At 35.8% G+C, this 24,375-nt stretch overlaps 6 protein-coding genes across 11 annotated transcripts; 3 read left to right on the top strand and 3 right to left on the bottom strand.

The window, feature by feature from the left end:
• Nucleotides 1-4,726: 4,726 nt before the first annotated feature.
• On the bottom strand, nt 4,727-5,793 carry LOC148766224 (uncharacterized). The gene is made up of 3 exons (XM_088827445.1): nt 5,531-5,793; nt 5,332-5,395; nt 4,727-5,154 (listed from the first exon to the last, which is right to left on the bottom strand). Exons 1-3 carry the CDS (start codon nt 5,641-5,643, stop codon nt 4,909-4,911), a joined length of 423 nt encoding a protein of 140 aa, XP_088683571.1. The 5' UTR covers nt 5,644-5,793; the 3' UTR covers nt 4,727-4,908.
• Nucleotides 5,794-6,698: 905 nt separating this feature from the next.
• On the top strand, nt 6,699-10,478 carry LOC105961300 (caffeoylshikimate esterase). The gene is made up of 9 exons (XM_012985536.2): nt 6,699-6,884; nt 6,973-7,216; nt 7,975-8,004; nt 8,316-8,442; nt 8,538-8,684; nt 8,771-8,901; nt 8,996-9,133; nt 9,250-9,348; nt 10,021-10,478. Exons 2-9 carry the CDS (start codon nt 7,082-7,084, stop codon nt 10,228-10,230), a joined length of 1,017 nt encoding a protein of 338 aa, XP_012840990.1. The 5' UTR covers nt 6,699-6,884; nt 6,973-7,081; the 3' UTR covers nt 10,231-10,478.
• Nucleotides 10,479-11,984: 1,506 nt separating this feature from the next.
• On the top strand, nt 11,985-13,929 carry LOC105961301 (protein ABA DEFICIENT 4, chloroplastic). Of its 2 annotated transcripts, none has more exons than XM_012985537.2 (6): nt 11,985-12,206; nt 12,389-12,530; nt 12,632-12,732; nt 12,821-12,949; nt 13,418-13,506; nt 13,616-13,929. In XM_012985537.2, the coding sequence occupies exons 1-6, from the start codon at nt 12,156-12,158 to the stop codon at nt 13,743-13,745; spliced, it is 642 nt and encodes a 213-aa protein (XP_012840991.1). In that variant the 5' UTR covers nt 11,985-12,155; the 3' UTR covers nt 13,746-13,929. The 2 variants fall into 2 exon arrangements, with proteins under 2 accessions (XP_012840991.1, XP_088683570.1); XM_088827444.1 differs by having other exon boundaries at nt 12,623-12,732.
• Nucleotides 12,486-16,009, bottom strand: LOC105961270 (uncharacterized). Of its 2 annotated transcripts, none has more exons than XM_088827440.1 (5): nt 15,586-16,009; nt 15,211-15,484; nt 14,513-14,712; nt 13,893-14,177; nt 12,486-12,718 (listed from the first exon to the last, which is right to left on the bottom strand). In XM_088827440.1, the coding sequence occupies exons 1-5, from the start codon at nt 15,816-15,818 to the stop codon at nt 12,670-12,672; spliced, it is 1,041 nt and encodes a 346-aa protein (XP_088683566.1). In that variant the 5' UTR covers nt 15,819-16,009; the 3' UTR covers nt 12,486-12,669. The 2 variants fall into 2 exon arrangements, with proteins under 2 accessions (XP_088683566.1, XP_088683565.1); XM_088827439.1 differs by having other exon boundaries at nt 15,571-15,936.
• An 80-nt stretch (nt 16,010-16,089) lies between these two features.
• Nucleotides 16,090-18,396, top strand: LOC105961304 (alpha/beta-Hydrolases superfamily protein). 4 transcript variants are annotated; one of them, XM_012985538.2, is made up of 8 exons: nt 16,090-16,437; nt 16,696-16,740; nt 16,892-17,021; nt 17,123-17,192; nt 17,460-17,508; nt 17,627-17,724; nt 17,834-17,972; nt 18,053-18,396. In XM_012985538.2, the coding sequence occupies exons 1-8, from the start codon at nt 16,090-16,092 to the stop codon at nt 18,221-18,223; spliced, it is 1,050 nt and encodes a 349-aa protein (XP_012840992.1). In that variant the 3' UTR covers nt 18,224-18,396. The 4 variants fall into 4 exon arrangements, with proteins under 4 accessions (XP_012840992.1, XP_088683567.1, XP_088683569.1 ...); XM_088827443.1 differs by having other exon boundaries at nt 16,295-16,432; XM_088827442.1 differs by having other exon boundaries at nt 16,297-16,437; nt 16,889-17,021.
• Nucleotides 18,397-18,401: 5 nt separating this feature from the next.
• Nucleotides 18,402-22,960, bottom strand: LOC105961271 (uncharacterized). Its single transcript, XM_012985508.2, has 2 exons — nt 19,727-22,960; nt 18,402-18,903 (listed from the first exon to the last, which is right to left on the bottom strand). Exons 1-2 carry the CDS (start codon nt 22,770-22,772, stop codon nt 18,497-18,499), a joined length of 3,453 nt encoding a protein of 1,150 aa, XP_012840962.2. The 5' UTR covers nt 22,773-22,960; the 3' UTR covers nt 18,402-18,496.
• Between the last annotated feature and the right edge of the window lie 1,415 nt (nt 22,961-24,375).

Below are 24,375 nucleotides of genomic sequence, written 5' to 3'. Positions count from 1 at the left end.
GAGGGATCAAGTCATAACGTAGTTCAAAATATATCATTTTGAGGGATGTCATGCACAGTTTATACTCATATGGACAAGGAGAAACTTTTGCAGTTGAAACTCGTGCTGAAGGAGCATTTGACTTGAATTTGTAGATAGTTTACGCTCGTATCAAGGAGCCTTGACTTGATTTCGATATATAAATAGTTTATGCTCGTATCGAGGAGCCCTGACTTGATTTGGATATATAGATAGTTTATGCTCGTATCAAGGAGCCTTGACTTGACATGGATATATAGATAGTTTATGCTCGTTGTAGACGCATAAAATTAATTAATTGGTTAATTAAATTAGCCAATTAAATTGTGTCTAAATTAAATTATAATTTATCTTACAAAATAAGTTATGGAGATAATTATCAATTAATTATTGGCCAATAGGATTATTTCTTCTCTTCCAAGTTATAAGAGATAAATATCAATTTAAATAGAGCCAATCAAATCGCGCCACGTCATCAAGTAGACTTTAAGTAGGACACTTATTCTACCACTATAAATAGGGACCCTATCTACACAATTCAAAACACAACTCAAGAAGAAGAAAAACCGTAGGAGAAAATTCTCTCTACAATATTCAAGTCGTTCTTCAACAAATTCAAGGCGTTCTTCATCAAACATCAAATCGAGGGCGTTCTTCAACAAATCGAGATCGAAGGAAGATTGAAGGGCCAAATCCATCAAGAACTCCAAGATCTTCAAGTCAAGATCGAAGGAAGATTGAAGGGCCAAATCCATCAAGAACTCCAAGATCTTCAAGCCAATCAAATCGAGGGCGTTCTTCAACAAATCAAGATCGAAGGTAGATTGAAGGGCCAAATCCATCAAGAACCCCAAGATCTTCAAGTCAAAACCCGTCAAAGTTCAGCGTTCGATCCGAGATTCAAGTCGCAAGACCCTCGAAGACGTTATTCAAATCCAAATCAAATCCGGAGAAGATCAAGTCAACGACCCGACTCCAAAATTCAAAGTCAAAACATACATCGTTCTAGAGAGAAGAATCAGAGGATTAAATTAGAGTTTGTAACCCGCAACATTTTATTTTAATTCAATAAATTATTTTTGTGCAAGTTTTTCTTGTTTGTCTAAATCGCAGATAAGAATTTGTTGTTACACTCGTATCAAGGAGCCTTGACTTGATTTGGATATATAGATAGTTTATGCTCATATCGAGGAGCCTTGATTTGATTTGGATATATAGATAGTTTATGCTCATATCGAGGAGCCTTGATTTGATTTGGATATATAGATAGTTTATGCTCATATCGAGGAGCATTGACTTGATTTGAACTCGTAGACCTTTTAAACTCGTGTCAGGAGTGTTTTATTTGGATATGTAGACTTTTTAAACTCGTGTCAATGAGTATTTCATTTTATTCGGACATGTAGACATTTTAAACTCGTGTCAAGGAGTGTTTCATTTAATTTGGACATGTAGACCTTTTAAACTCGTGTCAAGGAGTGCTTCGTTGATTTGGACTTGTAGACCTTTTAAACTCGTATCAAGGAGTATTTCACTTGATTTGGACTTGTAGACCTTTTAAACTCGTGTCAAGGAGTATTTCATTTGATTTGGACATGTAGACCTTTTAAACTCGTGTCAAGGAGTATTTCATTTGATTTGGACATGTAGACCTTTTAAACTCGTGTCAATGAGTATGTCATTTGATTCAGACATGTAGACCTTTTAAACTCGTGTCAAGGACTACTTCATTTGATTTGAACATGTAGACCTTTTAAACTCGTGTCAAGGAGTGTTTCGTTTGATTTGACTTGTCATATTGCATAGGGTGTTGCTTCTTCAAAAGACTTGCCCCCATCCTCATGATTTTCTTGTTCTTCTTCAAGATGCACTTCTTTGAGCTGGTACGACTTTTGGAATGGTGATTCTTCAATTTGATTTGCAAGTATGCTCAACTCCATATCATGTGCTCGAGTGGCCAACTCTTCAAAACTTTTAGGTTGAATTACTTGAAGGATATATCGGAGTCCCCATTGCATTCCTTGGATGCACAGTTCAATAGCTGATGTCTCGGGCAGTCGATCCTTGCAATTAAGACTCAAATTTCTCCAACGGTTGATGTAGTGGATGACAGGTTCCTTCTTCCATTGGCGGGAATTGGTGAGCTCAATCATGCTGACAGTTCTTCGAGTACTGTAAAAACGGTTGAGAAATTCTTCCTCCAAGTGCTTCCAACTATCGATGGAGTTTGCCCCCAAATCGATGTACCAATCAAACGAGTTGTCTTTGAGCGATCGGACGAATTGCTTGACGAGGTAATCTCCGTACGTCCCGGCATCGTTGCAAGTCTCGATGAAGTGTGCCACATGTTGCTTGGGGTTGCCTTTGCCGTCAAATTGTTGAAACTTTGGAGGTATATAGCCCATTGGCATCCTTAGATCATCAATCCTTTGCGTGTATGGCTTGACAGGAGACTTCGAGCTTCCTTCCAACTTGTCTTTGATGGTTCCACTGATCAGCGTCATCACTTGATCTACATGAATCATCCCTTCTGGAGAAACTTGAAGTTCTTGAGCTGGAGCCTTCTCGTTTTCAACTGGTTGTTGCTTTGTGGATGTCTCGACTTCGTCTTGAACCTCTATCTGATTCTCCACAACTTGACTAGCATCGGCTTTGTCCATCTTGTTGATCAACTCGGCAATTTGAGAATCTCGTTGTTGAACATGCTTTGCGAGTCCCTCAATGGCCTTTGTCAAACTTGCAATTTGCTCATCCATGGTTGTAGCGTTTGTTGTCATAACGGATGCCACCTCTGAGTAGCTTGATGTTGAACGAGGCGTGGGCTGTGAAATCTCTCGTTTTGAACCTTTCACGTCTGCGCTTGTGTTGACAAGAGGTGGTAAGCCTTTTGGAATGGTATGAGGCGTCGAGTTAGTCTCGGAGGATGCTTGCAGCTTCTTAGCCATACTCTTTGTACCCAAACCTACACTTGATGAATCCGAAGTAGCAATTTTCATTGTGAACGTAGAGCAGTCACTGCACACTTCGAGGATCTTCGAGAGAGAGAGAAGAGATGAGAGGTAGAGATGTCCCACCGGGCGTGCCAAAATTTGTAGCAACAAATTCTTATCTGCGATTTAGACAAACAAGAAAAAAAACTTGCACAAAAATAATTTATTGAATTAAAATAAAATATTGCGGGTTACAAACTCTAATTTAATCCTCTGATTCTTCTCTCAAGAAAAATATATGATTGACTTTGAATTTCAGAGACGAGTCGTTGACTTGATCTTCTCCGAATTTGATTTGGATTTGAATAACGTCTTCCGAGGGTCTTGCGACTTGAATCTCGGATCGAACGCTGAACTTTGACAGATTTTGACTTGAAGATCTTGGAGTTCTTGATGGATTTGGCCCTTCAATCTTCCTTCGATCTTGATTTGATGTTAATAACGTTAATTCGATTCGAGGGTTTAGCACCGTAATCTCGAATTAAACGCTTTAACGCCTTGATTTGATGAAGAACACCTTCGATTTGATGAACTCCTTTGATTTGATAAAGAACGCCTTGAATTTGATGAAGAACGACTTGAATATTGTAGAGAGAATTTTCTCCTACGGTTTTTCTTCTTCTTGAGTTGTGTTTTGAATTGTGTAGGGAGGGTCCCTATTTATAGTGGTAGAATAAGAGTCCTACATGAAGTCTTCTTGATGACGTGGCACGATTTGATTGGCTCTCTTTAAATTGATATTTATCTCTTATAACTTGAAAGAGAAGAAACAATCCTATTGGTCGATAATTAATTGATAATTATCTCCATGACTTATTTTGCAAGATAAATTATAATCTTGGGATTCAATTTAATATAATATAAATTATATTAAATTTACGTGTCTACAACTATTTTATTTTGTTCCAATCAAGTCGAGCTTCATCAGGGGCGACCCAAGCTTGGCTTTGGGGGTTGCCGCCCCTGCAAGAATTTTTTTTTTTTTTTTTTTTTTTTTTTTTTTTTTTTTTTTTTTTTGCATTTTCTAGTGAATTTTATATTCATTTATGAATTATAGTGTATTCTCCCTCCCCCCCAAAAAAATTATAGTTTATGAATTTAAGCTTACAAATTCCAATATGAAAATATATTTTAGATTATACTTATTTTTAAATGAAATAATTTGAATATTTTAAATGTTTACAAAAATCCCAAAAAAATAAATTCGGTGGCGTTGCACCCTAACTCCCGTAAATTCATAGTTCATACTTTTCCGAATCTCGCCCCCCATTGAAATGACGTTGGGTCCGCCCCAGAGCTTCATATTTTACCAAACAAAAATATGTGTCCATTTTTATCTTTTTCCTCTTTTATCAACAAATCGAGCTCAAACAAGCCTTTAACGATCGATTTTCAGTTGAGTAGTTTGGTTAAACTTATATAACATTCTCCATGCCATGCAAAGGGTTAAGAGCAATGTCAACCATATTCAATTAGCACCTGAATATTGAAATATAAGTTATAAACTATAAATCACAATATAAAACCACATTTTGTACCATAAAATTATATCAAATAAAACATCAAAATGTCAAGTAATTCAACCTCATTCCTACTGCATTTTTTTTTTTAAAAAAAATTTACGAAATATTAAACGAAGCTTATCGATAACGCTATTATTGCCTTCTGTGCAAATTATTTTCGTTTGGAAATCAATCGAAAACCCAGTCAACTCAGTATTCTTCCGGTAACATTGCATTTTAACTCAAATTTCAAAATTCATCTATCATTACATTATAAACTATATAATTAATTAATCTAGAAGATCTACATAAAAAAAAATCACTTCTTTACGCTTTTTTTTTTTTTTTTTATTTATTTAAATACCTTATTTCCCCGTAAATTTCAAGAACAAAAAATGTCATCTCGGATTATATGCCACTGCAAAAACATGGGAACTTTGGCAATCGAAACCTTCGACTCTTAGAGGTGGTTGTGAATTAGGTGATGTCAGCGAAGATGAATCGGAGGAGGACGAAACGATGATCGTAGGCTTTTCAACCCTAAAATGAGAATCTTGTACCACCGGATTTTGCGCTCTGCATGGCGGAGATCCAAAGAAAAACGGAGGAGATGTATTGGCACATCGTTCTGCTTCGTATCCCTCCTTTAAAAAAAAACAAGAGTAAATTCGTAAAACGAGAATGAGAATCAATCACGAAAACATATAAATCAAAATTTGCAAATAATAATTAATTAACATCATTGATCAATTAACTAATTTATTAATAACAAAATCGAAAAAAGAAAAAAAAAATTATACATATATATAAATAAGATATACCTTACGAAGAATCGAGTCGAGCAATTCAATCCCGGGTTTAGAATCGAACGCCATCGCGTCATTTCTGCACCATTGTAACGAAAAATATTAATGAAACTAAACATAAATTATATATATATATATAAAAAAAAAACATGAAATAAAAAAGGAAACAACGACAAACGATAACGAACAACGGCATAAATGAGAAAGTCGTCACCGTATGTGAAACCGTAGGGGCATCGAGGAATTGTTGAAATTGGATGGCCCGACCCGGCGAGGCTTGGGGCAGACAACCCGACCCATCGACATTGCGTTTTCGTAACAATCCATTTCTTCTTCTTCTTATTCTGATTTATTTTTTTTTATTTTTTTTTGCAGGAGAGATTGAATTAGTACGTGAAATTATGAAGAAAAATAATTTATTTGGGGAGAGAGAAATAAGGCAAGTGGCCTATTGTTCTTGTTGCAGAACAAATGAGCGAAAATACACTCATTTTGGAATTGCTTATATAGAAAATTAATTAGAGAATTTTCGGGATTAAATGCGCGTGCATCCCTTAAAATTTTCCAAAACGAACCAAATATTTTATTACTAAATAATCAATAATTAGTTAGTAAAATAAAAAAATAAAAAATTCCAGTTTAAAATTGTTAGGGTAAATTACTGTCAGCCTCCTGAGGTAAGGTTAAATTACAACAACCCCTCATGTTTGGATAATTACAATCACCCCTCAATTATGAATCTTCCTGCATGTCCACCCTTATGGTATCAAATTCAACATAATTATATTTTCTATATTCCATGGAATAATCACTAGTTTGTACTCGTTTTGTGCAAAAACGCAGTTTCTAATACACCACAATCTGATATTTACTAACCAACAGATACATCTTATGATTATCTTATTTCAAAATGTGAAACTCGAATGGAATAAAACGAATACAAACAACTGGAGCATATTCCACATAATCTAGAAGATTCCACTAAATTTGACACCGCAAGGGGGCACGTATAAGAAACATCATAATTAAAAAGACCGATTGTAATTAGCCAAATATGATAGACTTTTTGTTTGTAATTTAACTTTATTTGAGGGGATATCCATCATTAACCCAAAAATTTAAAAGATAAATATTTTGAAACGAACCCCGATGAAGTATCATTAATGCATACTTGACGCTTATTAATGTTATTTTTTTTTTTGAAGTAAATAATTCCATTTTAAAATATCCTAGGATATCAATTCCTATTTTAACAATCATTTAAAATTACCAAAAAATTGTTATTTTCTTTTCCTAGTATTAATTTAACTTTATATTTCTTCCTCATAGTTTTGGCCTTTTTCTTATAGAAAATGTAACTGCAGGGTCTTAACTAACATTTCGTATAAATGCAGGGACTTAATTACATATTAAGTTCCATTTTGACGCTAATTTAATTTTGACTGAAGAAAGATTCTTCCACGAGATCCATTCTCGCCTGTTTCTTTTCCAAAATCCCACATAAAATTTAATAATAAATTCCAATATATTTGATTTACCCATGGCGTTGAATTCTTCAGATTTCAAAGGTAAACGAAACCCAACTCCATTATAACTATTTTTCTTTTGGGGGGGTTTTTGTTCCATTTACAAAAGATTTGTGGGTTTTTTTCACAGATCCTTCAATTGAAGTTTTGTGCCCGTACGAATCAAGAATTGAAACCCTAGATCTTTCTCATCGAAGATTGATTGAATGATTTAGGATTGATTGGGTTGTGAAAAATTGATGGTGAAATTAGAGGGTTTGAGTGAGGAGTTGCAGAAGATTCTAGATGCTGACATGGATCATGTGGGCCCCAGGCGCATTGCACGTGAGGCATTCAAGCACATTCAGCTCTCCATTGATCATCTCTTGTTCAAGGTTTTTATTTGTGTTGGATTTATGTTTTCATTGTAATAGATTTTCTTTTTTCCAGCAAAGATTTAAAAAAAAAAAAAAAATTGTTTCTTGATGTAAATAATTACTTTTTATGCATCTCAATTTCGTATCAGCCATTTGTTTTCGATCGAACGGTGAAGGTTAAAAGCTAGTTCTTGGTAGTGGGTTTTGTTTTGTGATCGAATTAGAGAAGTTTAAGAATGTATATATCTAGATGTGTGTATATATTTATTTAACCTATGATTTCTGTAGTTCAATGCCTATTGAATTAAGGTTACGGCATTTTTGTTTACGCGAGAACTTTAATTAAATTGGATAGCTATTTGTTGATTACGAACATGGGATACATGTAATAAAGAGTAATCATCGAAAAAAGTATCAAACTTGAAGAAGATCCCGGTGTTAAAATAGTAGTAAACGAAGGTCGTATTGGTTTATTGCCAATAGCAAAAGATAAAATGGAAGTTGACGACAATATCATGATAAATGAATATTATTGGCACCCAAGGAATTGCATATCTACACGCTCGTATTTAATTAGTGATAAAGGGTCGTTTCAACCATAACCGATAAAGTTTTTTTTTTCCTTTTAATTCTTTCATTTCGATTCACTTGTTGCTAGCTAATTCCTTTCTCGTTTTTATGTTTCAATAAAAATAATAAAATGTCTACTCTTACTCGTAACGAGTTTTACTCTGATCTCGAGTATTTATTTTACTTTTTTTTTGCATATCTTGCAGATGCCAACCGATGGATTGAAGATGGCGGAGGTAAATAATTTTTTATTTTTTTTTATTTCTTGTCTTATAGCTATGTATTCGAATGAAATCCCGAGTGGGAGCTATGTATCACCCAATTGCTCCCTTCATTTATTTCAATTATACCCTTCAATTATTTCAATTAATCCCGAGGCGGAGCTATGTAATACTCGAGTTTGTACTATTTTAATGCCTGTACTAGAATCATGATGTCATCAAGAAAAAAAGAAGGTTCTTGAAGAACTTGCTCGCTTATAGTAACATTCTATTACACGTAATTACAATTGAATCCTACACTTTTTTCGGATTTTTTTTTTTTTCAGTCGTACGAAGTGAATTCAAGAGGGTTGGAAATTTTCTCGAAAAGTTGGCTTCCAGAAAAAGGTTCCCCAAAAGCAGTGATTTGTTTTTGTCACGGTTATGGAGATACGTGCACGTTTTTCTTCGAAGGCATGTACCTCATATCACTACTTAACGTTATTACACCCTCGATTTCGAGATTACAGGACCTGATTATTTATTTTTATTTTAATTTTTAAATACAGGAGTTGCGAGAAAGTTAGCATCTTCCGGTTACGGAGTTTTCGCTATGGATTATCCGGGATTTGGTTTGTCTGAAGGTCTGCATGGCTATATACCTAACTTTGATATTATGGTTGGTGACGTCATCGAGCATTATTCCAAAGTCAAAGGTACAATACGAGGTCTCCCAAGTTACGATAATTTTTTGAATTTTTTTTTTCTTCTATAGTAATCAATCATATTATTGCGAATGCAGAAAACCCAAATCTCGAAAAATTACCGAGTTTTCTATTCGGACAATCTATGGGGGGTGCAGTCGCACTCAAGGTGCACATGAGACAACCCGATTCTTGGAATGGAGCCGTTCTTGTCGCACCTATGTGCAAGGTATGTATATATATATATATATATATATATATATATATATATATATAGTCGTTTACAATATTAGATTTGGTAAAATATATTTTTGTAAATCAAGATTGCAGATGATATGGTGCCACCATGGATATTGACCCAAATATTGAGCGGTATGGCTAAATTACTTCCGAAGCAGAAGCTCGTTCCGCATAAGGATTTAGCTGAGCTGGCATTCAAAGTTGTGAAGAATAGAGAACAGGTTTTTCATTTTTCCCCCTCTAAATTGATGCATCAACAATTCTTTTAAGACATTTAGTCTATGATTTTTTTAAATTTATTTAGGTTTTTTTTTTTTTTAATTCTTAATTTATTCAGACAGCCTATAACGTTATCGCTTACAAGCATAACCCCCGTCTAGGAACAGCCCTAGAATTGCTGAGTACTACGAAAGAGATCGAACAACAACTGGACAAGGTACGGATTATTAATTTTATTGTTATTATTATTATTATTATTATTATTACTACTACTACTACTACTACTACTACTACTACTACTACTACTACTACTACTACTACTACTACTACTACTACTACTACTACTATTCTTCTTCTTCTTCTTCTTCTTCAACCAACCCCTATGATAAAATAACGAAAAACCCTCATGTTTGGGTAATTACAACAGCCCCCTCAACTATAAATTTTCTTGCACGTCCACCCTTGCAGTTTCAAATTTAGTGGAATCTTCGAGATTATGTGGAATATTATCACTTTTGTATCCGTTTTATCCCATTCGAGCTCCACATTTTGAAGCAAGATGATCATAAATGTGTTTTTTGGCCTGTATATACCAAAATATATATCAGATTTTGGTGCATCAGAAACTGTATTTTTGCGCATAACGAGTACAAACTAGAGCACATTCTACGGAATCTAACATTCTACGGAATCTAGATGATTATGTTGAATTTGACACCATAAAGATGGAGGTGTAAGAAGATTCATAGTTGAGGGTGGTAAATGTAATTATACAAACAAGAGGGGGGTTTTCGTAATTTAACCATACCTCATGGGGTGGTTGTAATTTACCCTTATTATTATTATTATTGAAGATTGAGTTAGGATTATTAATACAATGTTTTTGCAGGTGTCTCTTCCATTATTGATATTGCACGGAAAAGAAGACAGAGTAACAGATTGTTCCGTGAGTAAAGCATTGTACGAAAAGTCGAGCAGTTCGGACAAGAAACTTAACCTGTACGACGATGCTTATCACTCTCTTCTAGAAGGTGAGCCAGATGATATGATTCTCCGAGTTTTTGCTGACATCATTTCTTGGCTCGATGACCATTGTTAGTCATTTTTCGTTCACATTCGTACTTTAATTATCTGAAAATGTCCGATAAATTTTTTAATTTATTTTCCAAATATATTTGTACTGTAATATGTGGTTATCGGTAAGTAAAGGAATTAGGCAATTCTGGAACTCTCGGTTCTTTCGTACTGTATATTTGTGTTGTTCGTGTACATGTTTGTGTTACTGTTATATATCGAATTTTCCAGGTGATATTGAAGTTTGGACAAAAGTCATATAGTTTGTAGAAATGTAAGTGTCGGTTTTATTTACATTTGCTAATATAAATTGCTTTTATCTGAAGCAAATTCTTTTTGTGGTTTAGCCTTAATTAAAAAAAAAAAAAAAAAAAAAAAAAAAAAAGACAAACACGAATGTTGTAAACAAAATGTGATGAAAATTGCACAAATCAGCCCAAAATATGCAGAAAATCTCACAAATAACCCCTAAAGATGTTGAAAGTAGCACAAAACACTCCTAAACGTATTGAAAATCGCACAAATTATCCCTAAATGTGCTGAAATCACACAAATCACTCCTAAATGTGCTGAAAATCGCACAAACCACCATCAAACCAAACATCTTAACTATCGTATTGTATCTTATCGTGGTGTCGAGCAATATTGGCGTATTTAATTACAATCGATATGTATGTCGAGTTGCATCGTTTTAATATAAACTGTATCGTGTTGTGATACATATTGCAACATCCCGCGATATTGACTACACTAAACAAAAGGAATTCATAAATAATAATTACCTTTTCTAAAGTCTCAATGAAGTAAGATAACACAAAAAATTCAAGTTGTTGCGTGTAAGCTTATCACAATGCCACGTACTGAAAAACAAGTCAACTTGTTTTATAGGGTCCAATTTTATTTTATTTTTAATTTATTTATTTAATCAAGTATTCTTATCAATAAAGAAAAGATAACGCAAAAATATCCATTTGTTGCTTGTACACAAAAGAAATGCCACAAACCGACGAAATAATTCATTTTTCTTCTGGAGTTGTGTCGACTTAGCTAACCATAGATTTTGTACACAAAAGGTTAGTGACGTAAGTTTTTTCATCGGACGTCCAAATTTAAAATTCTGATTCCGTTTGTAATTACAAGTACATCTCTTTTAAGGCAATTCAATTTTTTTTTTTTTATCTGGAATTTATTAATGAAACATATAACCCGATTTTATTTACAAAAACATAATTTCAGGGTTTTTCATTTTTCTTTTTTTTTTTTTTTTTTTTTGAGTGGTTGGATATATTATTATGATCGACGATCCCACTAATGAATGAAAAATCCACCGGCACTGGAATTTGCATGTGCGCCACGTTACTCTGACACGTGGCTACCGCACATTGGACGAGTAAACATGAATATATTAAATCAGTCAGAAATCAAATAGTCAAATACACTCTTTCTCATCCAATAACGTTGTCTGCTTAGATTTGGCTTAAAAATTGACTAGTTAGGTACTTTCACTGTGTGTTTTTGTGTGAGAGTTACACACACACACACACACACACACTACTTAGTGCGCATATGCATTAATCCACAAACAAGACCCCCCTTTTCTTTAAATTAATAATAAATAAATTGTGTAAGATGCAAATTTTGCCATGTGTCTCGATACCACAAAAGTAAATAAACTTTTCAATTAATCAAAATTAAATAAACAATTAGATTAAAATTTCCAAACTTTTGTAACATCACTTTATATATAATAATTTATTCCACACACACAAAGAAGTCTTCGTGTCTTCAAGAAGGAGCTTCAGCCCTTTTTTTTTTTTTTTTTTTTTTTTTTTCCCATTAATTTATATTGCACTCTCTATAAAACCTGTAGTAGTCTTTGTAGTTTAACAGTAGTTCTACCCAAAAAAAAATTACCTTCCAATTTCTTTTTTTCTTGTAGAAAATTCAGAGATGGCTTCATCTTCTGTTTTATTCAGCTCCCAAATCTCTCTCTCTCTTAGGGTAAGTAAAACACTCTCAATTTCAACAACAGTGGTTGTTCGTATCTGTACGAGGTTTTCTGTATCTAATCTTAAGATTTATCTACCTATTTTATTTGGCAGAATCAGACACTTCAAACAGTTCTATGTCCAAAAAAAAATAAATTCTAATTTTTTTAATTTTTAATTTGTTTTCTTGTTCAGGTTGACAGCCCATGTAAAAATATCAAGAACAGCAAACTATTTGGGCAACAACTAGTCGGAAAATCAAGAACCATCTTCATCACTAGACCAAATCTTGTTAAAGATACTCTCTTCAGAAAAATCTCTCCAGTATATGCTTCATATACTCTCTCTCTCTCTCTCTCTCTCTCTCTCTCTCACACACACACACACACAGAAACACACATACTAGAATGTGTAAATGAGGGATGATAGTTTGTGCAGGGATGCCATGTTCACAGATAGCTAATGGGGCTTTCACATTAGGAACAGCAGCTGTTCTTCCCTTTTACACCTTCATGGTTGTAGCACCTAAAGCAGAGCTTGTAAGTATATATTTTTTTCACTTATTACAAACCTTATTTTGAAAATTAAAAAAATAATTTTTTTTAACAAAGTTGGCCTAAATTACAGACAAAGAAATTAGTGTCAAGCAGTGTGCCTTACATGGCTCTTGGACTACTGTACGCATATCTATTATATCTATCATGGACACCTGATACCATGCGCCTCATGTTTGCTAGTAAATACTGGCTACCAGAGGTATGTAATTCTTTTTTTATTTTTTTAGCTAATTTATATAATTCATTTTATTATTATTTATTTTTTTCATAATTAGGACATGTGAACTTAGTTTTATGGGCAAATTACAACCAAAACCCTCTTGTTTGGTAATTACAGCCACCCCTCATTTTAAATATTTTTACATAAAACTTATGTAATTCGGTTATTTACCGAACCAAATCGTATATTCAGTTCGGTAACCGGTATGAAATGTTGGCGTACCGAAATTTCGGTATGGTTTTACCGATTTAACATCCCTAAATTGAGATTTAACATCCCTAAATTGAACTCTGGAGGGGTCTTTTCGTAAGATAAAAGATAGTTGGGGGTGACTGTAATTACCCAAACACCCAAACAGGAGGGGGTTTCGTAATTTGACCATAACTCAAGGGGGTGGCCGTAATTTGCCCTAGTTTTAATTAATTTAAAATTTTACAATTTGTTCAGCTTCCAGGTATAGCTAAGATGTTTTCTACTGAGATGACATTAGCTTCTGCTTGGATTCATTTGCTAGCTGTAGATCTTTTTGCTGCAAGGTCTCTCTCTCTCTCTCTCTCTCTCTCTCTCTCTCAGACACACACAGAGATAGATATGTGTTATGGGGTGTTCTAATTCTTGCATCTTCTTATGTTATGTTCAAAACAGACAGGTTTATTACGACGGACTGCAAGAAAACATCGAGACACGACATTCGGTTACACTTTGCCTCCTGTTTTGTCCGATCGGAGTTCTCTCTCATTTCATCACTAAAGCTCTAACCAGAGCCAGAGATTAAAGAGAAGCATGGAATTCTAACACTATTTAGTAACACCCTACAGTCTGTACATCTTATAATTCTCATGTACTGTAAGGAAGAAAAAAAAACAAGGCATGTAATAATATCTTTGCCTTTTTTAAACAACTAGTAAGCAATTAAAATTACCTGTAGTGTGGATGAATATACAAGATTTCTTCTCTGAGTTCCACGCCAAACTTCTGAAAAACGGCTTCTTTCGCCAAGCCAATGAGCACGAGCATGTCGCGAGAAGTGGCATTGTTGAAATTAACGAAGAAATTAGCATGTTTGTTGGAAATCATAGCCCCTCCCACTTTACATCCTTTTAATCCAACTTTATCGATCATTTGTGCCGCTGAAAACTCCGTCCCGCGTGGATTACGAAACACCGAACCAGCACTTCTCTCACCAACGGGCTGAGTTAGTTTCCTCCTGTAAAAAAAACAAACAAACAACATAAAAAACATTTTTCCTCCTGTAAAAAAAACAAACAAACAACATAAAAAACATTACAGTTAAACCTCTATAATTAATACAGTCGGGACTAGGGAAATTCTATTAATTTAGCGAATTATAAAATCATGGAGTTAATAATTTAACACGTTTTCACCGAGTCGGGACTGAGAGAAACTATTATTTAATCGAGGTTATTAATTTATCGAGTGTTAATTTATCGACGTTCTACAGTACTATGCTTAAATTAGACATCTCACAACACAACATAAATCACTTTCTTGAAATGGTTTCTACTTTTTAGTTTTTAGTACCTTTCCAAGTATTCTTGCTGATTTTTTCTTGATGATTGTGAGAAGTCCAATCGGAATGTGACAGCTGTGATGGCTGCTAAGTCATTCATGCCTTGAAACGGAGACGATCGGTAGCCGAAACTGAGGTTGTTTTTTTCTAGAATCTGATACTCCCCTTTGGTTGTGATGAGCTCAACACACTCAACAGCTTCTGATGTTTCCTTCAATACAAATGAAAACAACAATGCAAATTTAAGCTCTTTTCGTCATATAAGGTGTCGTTTGGTTGCCAGGATAGCATTATCCAAGATACGATTACGTAATCCAATTATGTAATTCGACTAGAGGAGGTTCAATACGAGCTCATTCTTTCCAAAATTGAGGGTCAGCCTGAAAAAGTTTTTGGTCTAACTAAATATCAAATAAGGTAATCTTACCAACCAAACGAGGCATAATCCTATTAGAATCTCTTATCATTCCCCACTGTATTTGTATCCAACCACACCTAATATCAACAATCTGGTCTTGTAAAAGTTATATCAATCTTAGATACACAATTTTGTCCTTTTTTACTACAATACAAAATATGACAACTAAAGGTTCTAAAGCCAAAACTGTAATCCATTTTAATCAAGAAAGTTTAACCAAATATACACTAATTTCAACTGCAAAAAAGTCATATTAAAAAAAAAAAATAATAATAAAAGAAGGGCTCATACCTGTCCGTTTGCTCCAGCATTCATATAAACGGCACCACCAACAGTCCCCGGAATTCCACCGGCGAATTCGAGCCCCGTGAATCCTTCACTCGCTGTCTGAAAACCGAGACGATTCACAGGGTAGCCGCTTCCAGCTCTGTACAGACCAGGCTCAATCTTCTCTAAGAACACAATGCAATTCAGAATAACACAACCGTCAAATCCCAAGTCGTCGAAAAGACAGTTCGAACCTTTTCCAACGACGATATATCTCATGGACTGCTCATTGCAATACCTACATTAACAAAAAAAGAATAAACCTTTACACTAAAATCACATTACAGTAAATGTTGAAGTTCTGTGAGAACTTTCAACAGTAACCTGGTGGGCAAAAACCTGATGGCTGTGAGCAGTTGGCGTTGATCGAATACTTGAACGAATAATTTGCAGGGCCCACCGATTCCCCACGTGCTGAGATCACTTAGACGCTTTTCTCCACGAACGAAATGCAATCTATTCTGAGTTCGATTTGGGCTGTTGAAGCTGCAAGAAATAGGGTTTGTTGGAAATCGTGCTCGGCTGCATATCGGAATTTTGGGGAACAGTGTCAATGTTTCAGATGCAATCATCGGGAAAACGGCGGTGATTGCATTCCCTCGTTTTGATTTCTACGGTGTCGCCGATGATTGAAGGGGGGTTCTTGATTCATTTCGGCATTTTTGCATTTTTGCACTGGTAAAATGTGATAATTCGCTGAATTACCCCTCTGAAACTTCAAATATTACCGTTGAGTAGGGTTAATTTTGTCATTTCCTATCAAAAATAAATAAATAATAAAAGAAAGAAGAAAAAGCAAGCAGAAGATAGCTGCACAGTTATCCGTGCTCCACCGACTCAACAATGGCGGCACTCGGTACCATAATTCTGACTAGCAATCCTCACCGGCGAATGACCGTAAATCCCCGGGCAGTCCTCACGGGCAGCAACGACAAGATGCGGATTCCGTACGAGCTCAAGCAAGGGCAATCCCGTCATTTCCACAAGCTCCCGTCTGGTTTGAAAATGGAATTCATCTTCCAAAAGGGCCACGGCGAAAAATTCGATAAATCTCCGGCTCAACCGCCGCCGCCGCCGCCGTTAGTATTCGTCCACGGAAGCTTTCACGCGGCTTGGTGCTGGGCCGAAAATTGGTTGCCCTATTTTTCTCAACACGGTTTCGATTGCTATGCCATCAGCTTGCTAGGTCAGGTAATCCTTCTTCTCCCATTATCAATTTTAATAATTTTGTTTTTGGTAATTTCAGTGTACAAATATTTAAGATTTTTTATTTGGGTGAAATTAACTTTTTTTTTTGTGGCAATTTTCGTTTCCGATTTCAATCTGATGAACCGAAAAATCGAACATCGTTATGGCGTATATTAGTATTATTAAAAAAATAGAAACATATTGATTAATGAGTGTAGTAATGCTGGATTCTAAGGCATTGCAATTTATTGCGATTTTCAGGGCGAGAGCGATTCACCGGCTGGTCCAGTTGCAGGTTCGCTCCAGGTATCTTCCCGTCTCAACCGATAATAATTCCCCTTTCGTCGAGAAAAAAATGTTTTCGAGTTGTTAAACCGAATCAAATTTATTTTTTTCTCCGATTTGCGATTTGTTTTTTATAATCCATGTAATGGTGAAAACTCGGTATATACAGTAGACGCATGCAGCTGATGTAGCTGACTTCATCGGAAAGGAGATTCGGTTACCACCCGTGTTGCTAGGCCATTCTTTTGGCGGCCTTATCGTTCAATATTATCTTTCGAATATCGGAAATGAAAAATTACAAGGTCGGTAGCATTTTTGTGAAATTGATAAATTCAATATTTGTTGGTAGTTGCGGTTCTTTAGTATGGATTTATTTTATTTAACACTCGTGCGTTTATTTCAGAAATGGAACGAGCGCACCCTTTTCTAGCTGGAGGTGTACTTGTTTGCTCTGTTCCTCCTTCAGGAAACAGGTGAACTTTTTTTTTTTTGTGTGTGTGTGGTGAATTCTGTTATACAGTTAAACCTCTATAAATTAATAGCGTCGGGACTAGCAAAATTCTATTAATTTAGCAAAACAATAAATTATCGAACTAATAATTTAGTATGTTTTTACCGAGCCGGGACCAGAAAAAACTATTATTTAAGCGAGGTTATTAATTTATCGAGTATTAATTTATTGAGGTTCTACTGTATTACCAGACTTGCACTTAATTATATTTTTTTTCTCATTTATTCAGTGGCCTCGTTTGGCGGTACCTGTTCTCCAAACCGATTGCTGCATTTAAGGTATAATATACTTGCATTATTTTAATGAACCGATTTTTTTTTTTTTATAGTTGTAACATTTTATATACAATTTTCAGTAATACGATTACATGATTAAAAAAACTGTAATACGGAGCAGGTGACGCTCAGTTTGGCCGCGAAAGCTTTTCAAACATCTCTGCCTCTTTGTAAGGAAACTTTCTTCTCTGCATCCATGGAGGATGAACTTGTCCTTCGGTTAGTTTCTTGATTCAATTTGCCGTTTTTTTTTTTTCTAATTTAAGCCAGCTTAATTATTATTATTTTTAATTTATTTTTGTTTTTGCTAATTTTAAATTATTACCAGTTATCAAAAGCTGATGACGGAAAGTTCAAGAATGCCGTTGTTCGATCTACGGAAGCTCAACTCATCACTTCCCGTCCCTCGAATGAAAGATTCTTTTCTCGGAATCTTTGTCTTGGGAGCAAAGGATGATTTCATAGTGGTATGTATAATTCTTTGCCTTCGCAATATTGTACTTTCGAAAACTATTTCGTTTTGTAATTGTTTTTATGATTTATGTAGGATGCAGAGGGATTAAACGAGACGGGAACGTTTTACGGGGTGTCACCTGTTTGCGTCGAAGGAGTTGCGCACGATATAATGTTGGATTGCTCGTGGGAAAAAGGTGCACAAGTGATTCTATCGTGGCTGAGTTGTCTGAATAGAGACCAGACACTTGGTCGTTCGAGGTAAATTTGTGACACCAGAAATTTTCGAATTCTTTAGGGAAGTTTTTTTATTTGAAGCCATCTTAAATTCTTTCGGTTCTAAATGCGATCGAATTCTTGAATTTGGATTTCTTTAAACTACTTACTGTACTACTAAAGCGTGGATTTGCGTACGAAATAGAAAAAAATTTAGCAGCAGGAAGTGTTTGAATTTGAGGTAATGATTTAAATTCAAAATTAGAGCCATGAATTCGAAATTCATCGTAAAATAAATTTATCAAGACGAGCTCAATAAATTCTAAGTGTGAGTTTTTCTGCCGGACAATCTTTTGCTACTGTTCAATTCAGCTCCGATTTTCTTTAAATGCACCACCACACCTCTCATATCAATCCTCTCGTCTGGCGATTCTTTCAAGCAAAGGAGAGCCAAATGAACAATTGAAACGAGAATTTCTTCGTCCCCGTTTCGTTTCTCGTTTATCGGTGCACTGCTGCTATCTTTAACTGAAATAAGATCACTGACAATATTGTAATCCAGCACTTCTCTTAGGCCACTGGGGAATGATAAGCTCACCCATTGGTGTAGGCTTAAATCTTCACCGAACATATCGTCTGTCGGCCTCTTACCTGTCAAAGTCTCGAGCAACAAAATCCCGAAACTGTAAACATCTCCCTTTGTCGAAACTTGTCCGTCCATTCCGTACTCTGTTTCGAATCGAACTTTTTTTATTAGAGAGAAGTTGATATGTGTGAGGTCAGTGGTGGAGCCCGCAGATGGCTAGGGGGGCCATGCCCCCCCCCCCCCCCCCCCCCCACTGCTTCTCGAAAACTTGGTATTTCGTATAGAAATTTGTTATTTTTCGAGTATTGCAGTCGTGTTAGCCTCTGAATTGACAAAACCACTTTGTAGACGGCATTATTCTATCGAATTGCATATACTAAATTCATGTATAAGCTTACTAGGGGTGGAAATCGGCCGGATCAAATTGGAAATAGCACTTTTCAAAAAAAAAAAAAATGATTTTTCGGAAGTGAAAAAATAATTCCAATTCATTAAAAAGTTCGGAAATCGGATTTTCGGAAATTGGAAATTGGAATGAAAAAACTTGTTCCAAAATTGTAAAAAATCTGATCAAAATCGGCTCGAAAAATTCAAATATTTTGGTCCTATGAAATATAAAACACATCATAATATTCGTATTATAAGTGTAACTTTTAGGGAAGAGAAGGTCGAAATTTTTGAAAATTAAAAATTGGATCAGAAATTGGAACCTCGTATATAACCCAATTCCAATTTCAATTCCAATCCAGAAAAATTCGAAAATCCAACAATTGGAATTCAGAATGAAAATTTACGTTCAAAAATTGAACACTTTCAGATCGAAATCGGCAAAATGGGAAAATCCGTTCCAATTTTCACCCCTATAAGCTACTCTACTCTGTTTTAACTGAGACTACAGTAACATATGTGTGTGTGTGTGTTTATGTATATATATAATGAAAGAAGAGGCATATGAGTAGTATATACCTGGAGCAATATACCCAATAGTCCCCAAAGTCTTGGTTCGGACCAATTCTCCGTCTTCAACCAAGATTTTCGCGAGCCCGAAATCCGCCACACGAGCCATCATATCCTCATCAAGAAGCACATTCGAAGGCTTCAAATCGCAATGCACAATCGGCACCGTATAATCGTGATGTAAATACTCCACCGCCGTTGCCACATCAATCAAAATATCCACTCTCTCGATTAAGCTCAACGGAATTCCACGAGAGTGAAGCCATTCGTCCAAGCTCCCATTAGGCATGTACTCGAGTATCATGGCTTTGAATTCGACGTTCGAGCAAGTGGAGATTATTTTGACCAAGTTCCGATGCCTCACATTGCTTAGTACTTCGCATTCGGCATCGAAATTCTTGAGAGCTTTTCTTGAATATTGCATGTCGAAAACCTTAACAGCTGCTAAAGTGTTGTCCGAAAGCTTGGCCTTGTAAACCGTGCCGGAACTTCCCCTTCCCAATAAGGTGGATTCGCTGAAATTTTCGGTTGCTTTTACGAGTTCGTGGTATGTGATTGTCTGAAATCCCATTTGAAGAGTATTTGTTTCGGTTTGATTCTCTATAACTTTCTTTTTTCTTGAAAAAACGATCCATGCAAGAATCAATATCGTCACAAGCAGAAAAGTCGAAGCAATGGGAATGGTTATCTTGAGAACTCGAGACATTCGTTTTTTCGTTTTTCCGGATATTTGAGTCGTGCATGCCGGAAAATTTAAGGTAGGAGCACCGCACAGGTTCAAATTCCCCATCAAAGATTCGTAAGTGATATTTACGAAAACGCCCTTATTCGGGATTTCTCCTTCTAGCATGTTGAACGAGAGATTGAGGTAGTTGAGATCGCGTAGCGATCCGAGCGATGGAGGAATATTCCCGGAGAGAGCATTTGATGACATATCCAAGGATTCGATAACTATTAAATTGCTCAAACTATTCGGTATACGGCCTTGGAATTTGTTGCGTGACATGTCGAGTGTGAGCAGGTTCTGTAAAGACCCGAATGAGTCGGGAATTTCGCCCGAGAAATCGTTGTACGAGAGGTCAATGATGTTGACTGCTTTCAAGTTTCCGAATTCCGTCGGTAAAATGCCGTTCAAACGGTTTCTTGAAAAGTTGAAGCCTCCCACACTGACCAATTCCCAAAAGACGGAAGGTATACTAGAGCTCAGATTGTTTGCAGCAAAAGATACTTCTCGTAATCCGGTTAGATTCTGAATACACTCCGGTATCGATCCCGAAAATTTATTTTCTCCGAGATGCAAAATTCCCAATACTTTTATGCTGCAGAAAACATTTGGAATAGGGCCTTTTAATTCATTGCCAGTTAGATATATCCTTTCTAAGTTTTGCAGGCTGACGAACGATGACGGAACTTCGCCTCGTAAATTATTTCCGGACAATCCCAAAAAAAATAAAGAACTCAAATTTCCAATCCCATGTGGGATTACGCCCTCGACCTCACACGATATCAACGTGAACACTTTTAAGTTGCTCGATAAATTCCCTACCGATTCTGGTAAGATGCCGTTTAAAGGGTTCGATTCAAGAATGAGAAACTGCAGATTCCTACAGTTGACCAACGAATCAAGAAAGTCGAGATGAGTGGATAAAGGGCTGTTGACTAATGAGTTGACTTGCAGGTTCAAATGCTCCAGCTTCGTCAGCTGTCCTAACATCATCGGCACGGGCCCACTAAAGCTATTGTTCGAAACCTCGAAATGAACGAGGTTTGTGGCATTGCATATCGAAGAAGGTAACTCTCCACTAAACTGATTGTGTGACAAGAAAATTTCTTGAATATTAGGCAGCCAATTACCGAAATCACGAGGAAGCTCCCCACTGAGGTAGTTATGCCTGAATTTCACGATTTGGAGCGACGTAATATTAAACAAACTGTAAGGAATCCCGCCTGATATTCGGTTGTACTCGAATTCGAACCAGATCAAATTGCTCAACCTACCGAAATCCTGCGGTATAACTCCACTCAAATCATTCTCAGTAAAAAACAAATAGTTTAGCTTCGATGCATTCGACAGGAAAACCGGGATTTCACCGCTTATCCTATTGCCATCCAAGAAAAGCCTTTCAAGATTCGGAATATTCTCGCCTAGATTCTCCGGGACCCTCCCTGAAAGCCCGTTTATCGAGAGATCCACTATTCGCAAAGATGAGATGTTAAAGATTGAAGGAGGTATTGAGCCAGTGAGATTATTACCTCTCAAGCCTATCACTTTGAGACTAGTTAGCTTCCCTAAATCAGACGGAATTTCGTCGAATAAATCGTTTTCATGCAGATAAAAATACTCCAATCTCGAAAAGTTACCTAACGAAGGCGGGATTTTTCCGGTGAGATTATTGTGGTCGACGCCTAAATATCGTAGATTTCGCAATCGGCCGAGATTCTCAGGAATGTTCCCCGCGATGAAGTTGTGAGACAAATCGAGTTCTTGAAGATTCCTGCATTGGCTCAAGTTGTAAGGGATTGTGCCTTGGAGGGAGTTGTTTGTTACGTTGAGTGTTCGGAGGTTTCGTAAGAATCCGAGTTCGTTCGGGAGAATGCCGTTGAAGTTATTACCACTGAGATCGAGTTCGACGAGGTGGCTCATGTTGGCTATGTCCGGAGATATCTGGCCGTTGAGAGATAGTCCGGACAGATGGAGGGCTGTGATTCGCCGGTTCGTGCATGAGACTCCGTACCATGTGCAGAAATCGACGGTTGGGATCCAGTTTGTGGAGAGTATGTTGTCTGGTTGGAGGAGGAGATTGGATTTGAAGGAGATTAATGATGAGTAATCAGTAGTTGTGTTGTTGGTTTGTTCAAGTGATGATGAATTGCAGTAAAAGGTGGACAAAATCAAGAACTGGAAAAGATAAAAATTGAATCTTTGAGGTGTGTAGTTCAATTTCAAGAATTGGGAAAAATAAAAATTGAATCTTTGAGCTGTGTGTTTCAATTTCAAGAAGTGGGATGGATAAAAATTGAATCTTTGAGCTGTGTGTTTCTTCAACTTCAACATTTTTTTTTGTTGTTTGGGCTAATGATTTTGTTGAGATAATATGGTAAGAGAAAACTTCTGCTGCTGCTCAAAAGGGTATGTGTGTATGACAGCTGACAATGAGATATTTGTAATAAATTTGGGGAGATAGATTGTAGGTTTGAATCTTGATGTTTGTTTTTTTCCTGACATGTTTTTGGGAGAAAATTGAGCAAATAGGGTCAAAATTGGGTATTTGAGATGCTACAATCGGTGAAATACATCGGACACTTATTAACGGTTGATGTGGTGAAATAACTTCCCACTAAACACATATACTAATGGGTGTGTGTGATTGTGTTCAGATCAACGGTTAATAATCATTCAGTGTATTTCACCAAGTGTAGAATCAAACAAACCGACAAAATTGTGGTCTTAAAATTATTTTATTATTTTATTTTAATTGATATAATTATTTGGAAAAAAAGAAAATACAAATAAGGGTTAATAATAATAATAATATGATATTGTGTTTAAATGAATTTCTAGACTATTGTAGTTGACTTTTAACTCATGCAAGAAAATGAGAGTGGTTACATAAGATACTATTATTAACTGATATGAGACAAGATTTAAGAGGTAAGCTTCACCAGAAAACACTTCTCTTATTATTATTTTGTTACAAATAATCAATGTACTTACAATCAGCATCTTCACACCTAAAACAAGTTAACAATACATCACCAAGTCAACAAAAATAATAATTGGGGCGGCCACAAAAAAAATTGTTATTGATTAGTTATTTATGGTGAATGATTAGAAGGGTAAATTACAAATACCCCCTGAGGTATGGTCAAATTACAAAAAAACCCCTCTTGTTTGGATAATTACATCTACCCCCCTCAACTATGAGTTTTTCTTACACCTCCACCCTTATGGTGCCAAATTCAACATAATCATCTGGATTCCGTAAAATGTGCTCTAGTTTATACTCATTTTGTGTAAAAATACAGTTTCCGATGCACCAAAAACAGATATATACAAGCTAAAAATCACATATTATGATCATCTTGCTTCATAATGTAGCGCTTGAATGAGATAAAACGGGTACAAAAGTGATAATATTCCATATAATCTCGAAGATTTCACTAAATTTGAGGAGTTGAGGGGGTGGTTGTAATTATCCAAACAAGAGGGGTGTTTTTGTAATTTGACCATACCTCAGGGGGGTGTTTGTAATTTACCCATGATTAGAATTATGTTGAAGGTATATTATCTTTTATATGTCAGAAATATATAATTTAGATTAATGTTATGAAAAACAAATATAATATGATAAATACAATAGTCATAGTTAAGTATTCTATCTAGATATTGATTAATAATTAGGGTAAATTACAAACACCCCTGAGGTATGGTCAACTTACAAAAACCCCCCTCTTGTTTGGATAATTACATCTACCCCCTCAACTATGATTTTTTTCTTAGACCTCCGCCTTTATGGTGCCAAATTCAACATAGTCATCTAGATTCCGTGAAATGTGATCATCTTTCTTCATAATGTAGAGTTTGAATGGGACAAAACGGGTACAAAAGTGATAATATTCCATATAATCTCGAAGATTCCACTAAATTTGATGAGTTG

This window comes from Erythranthe guttata, chromosome 12 (genome assembly GCF_056151865.1).
Source record: "Erythranthe guttata isolate IM_541 chromosome 12, IM_541, whole genome shotgun sequence".
NCBI classification, from domain to species: Eukaryota; Viridiplantae; Streptophyta; class Magnoliopsida; order Lamiales; family Phrymaceae; genus Erythranthe; species Erythranthe guttata.
The sequence above is the reverse complement of the archived record's forward strand: the minus strand, read 5'-3'. Positions and strand labels throughout refer to the sequence as shown.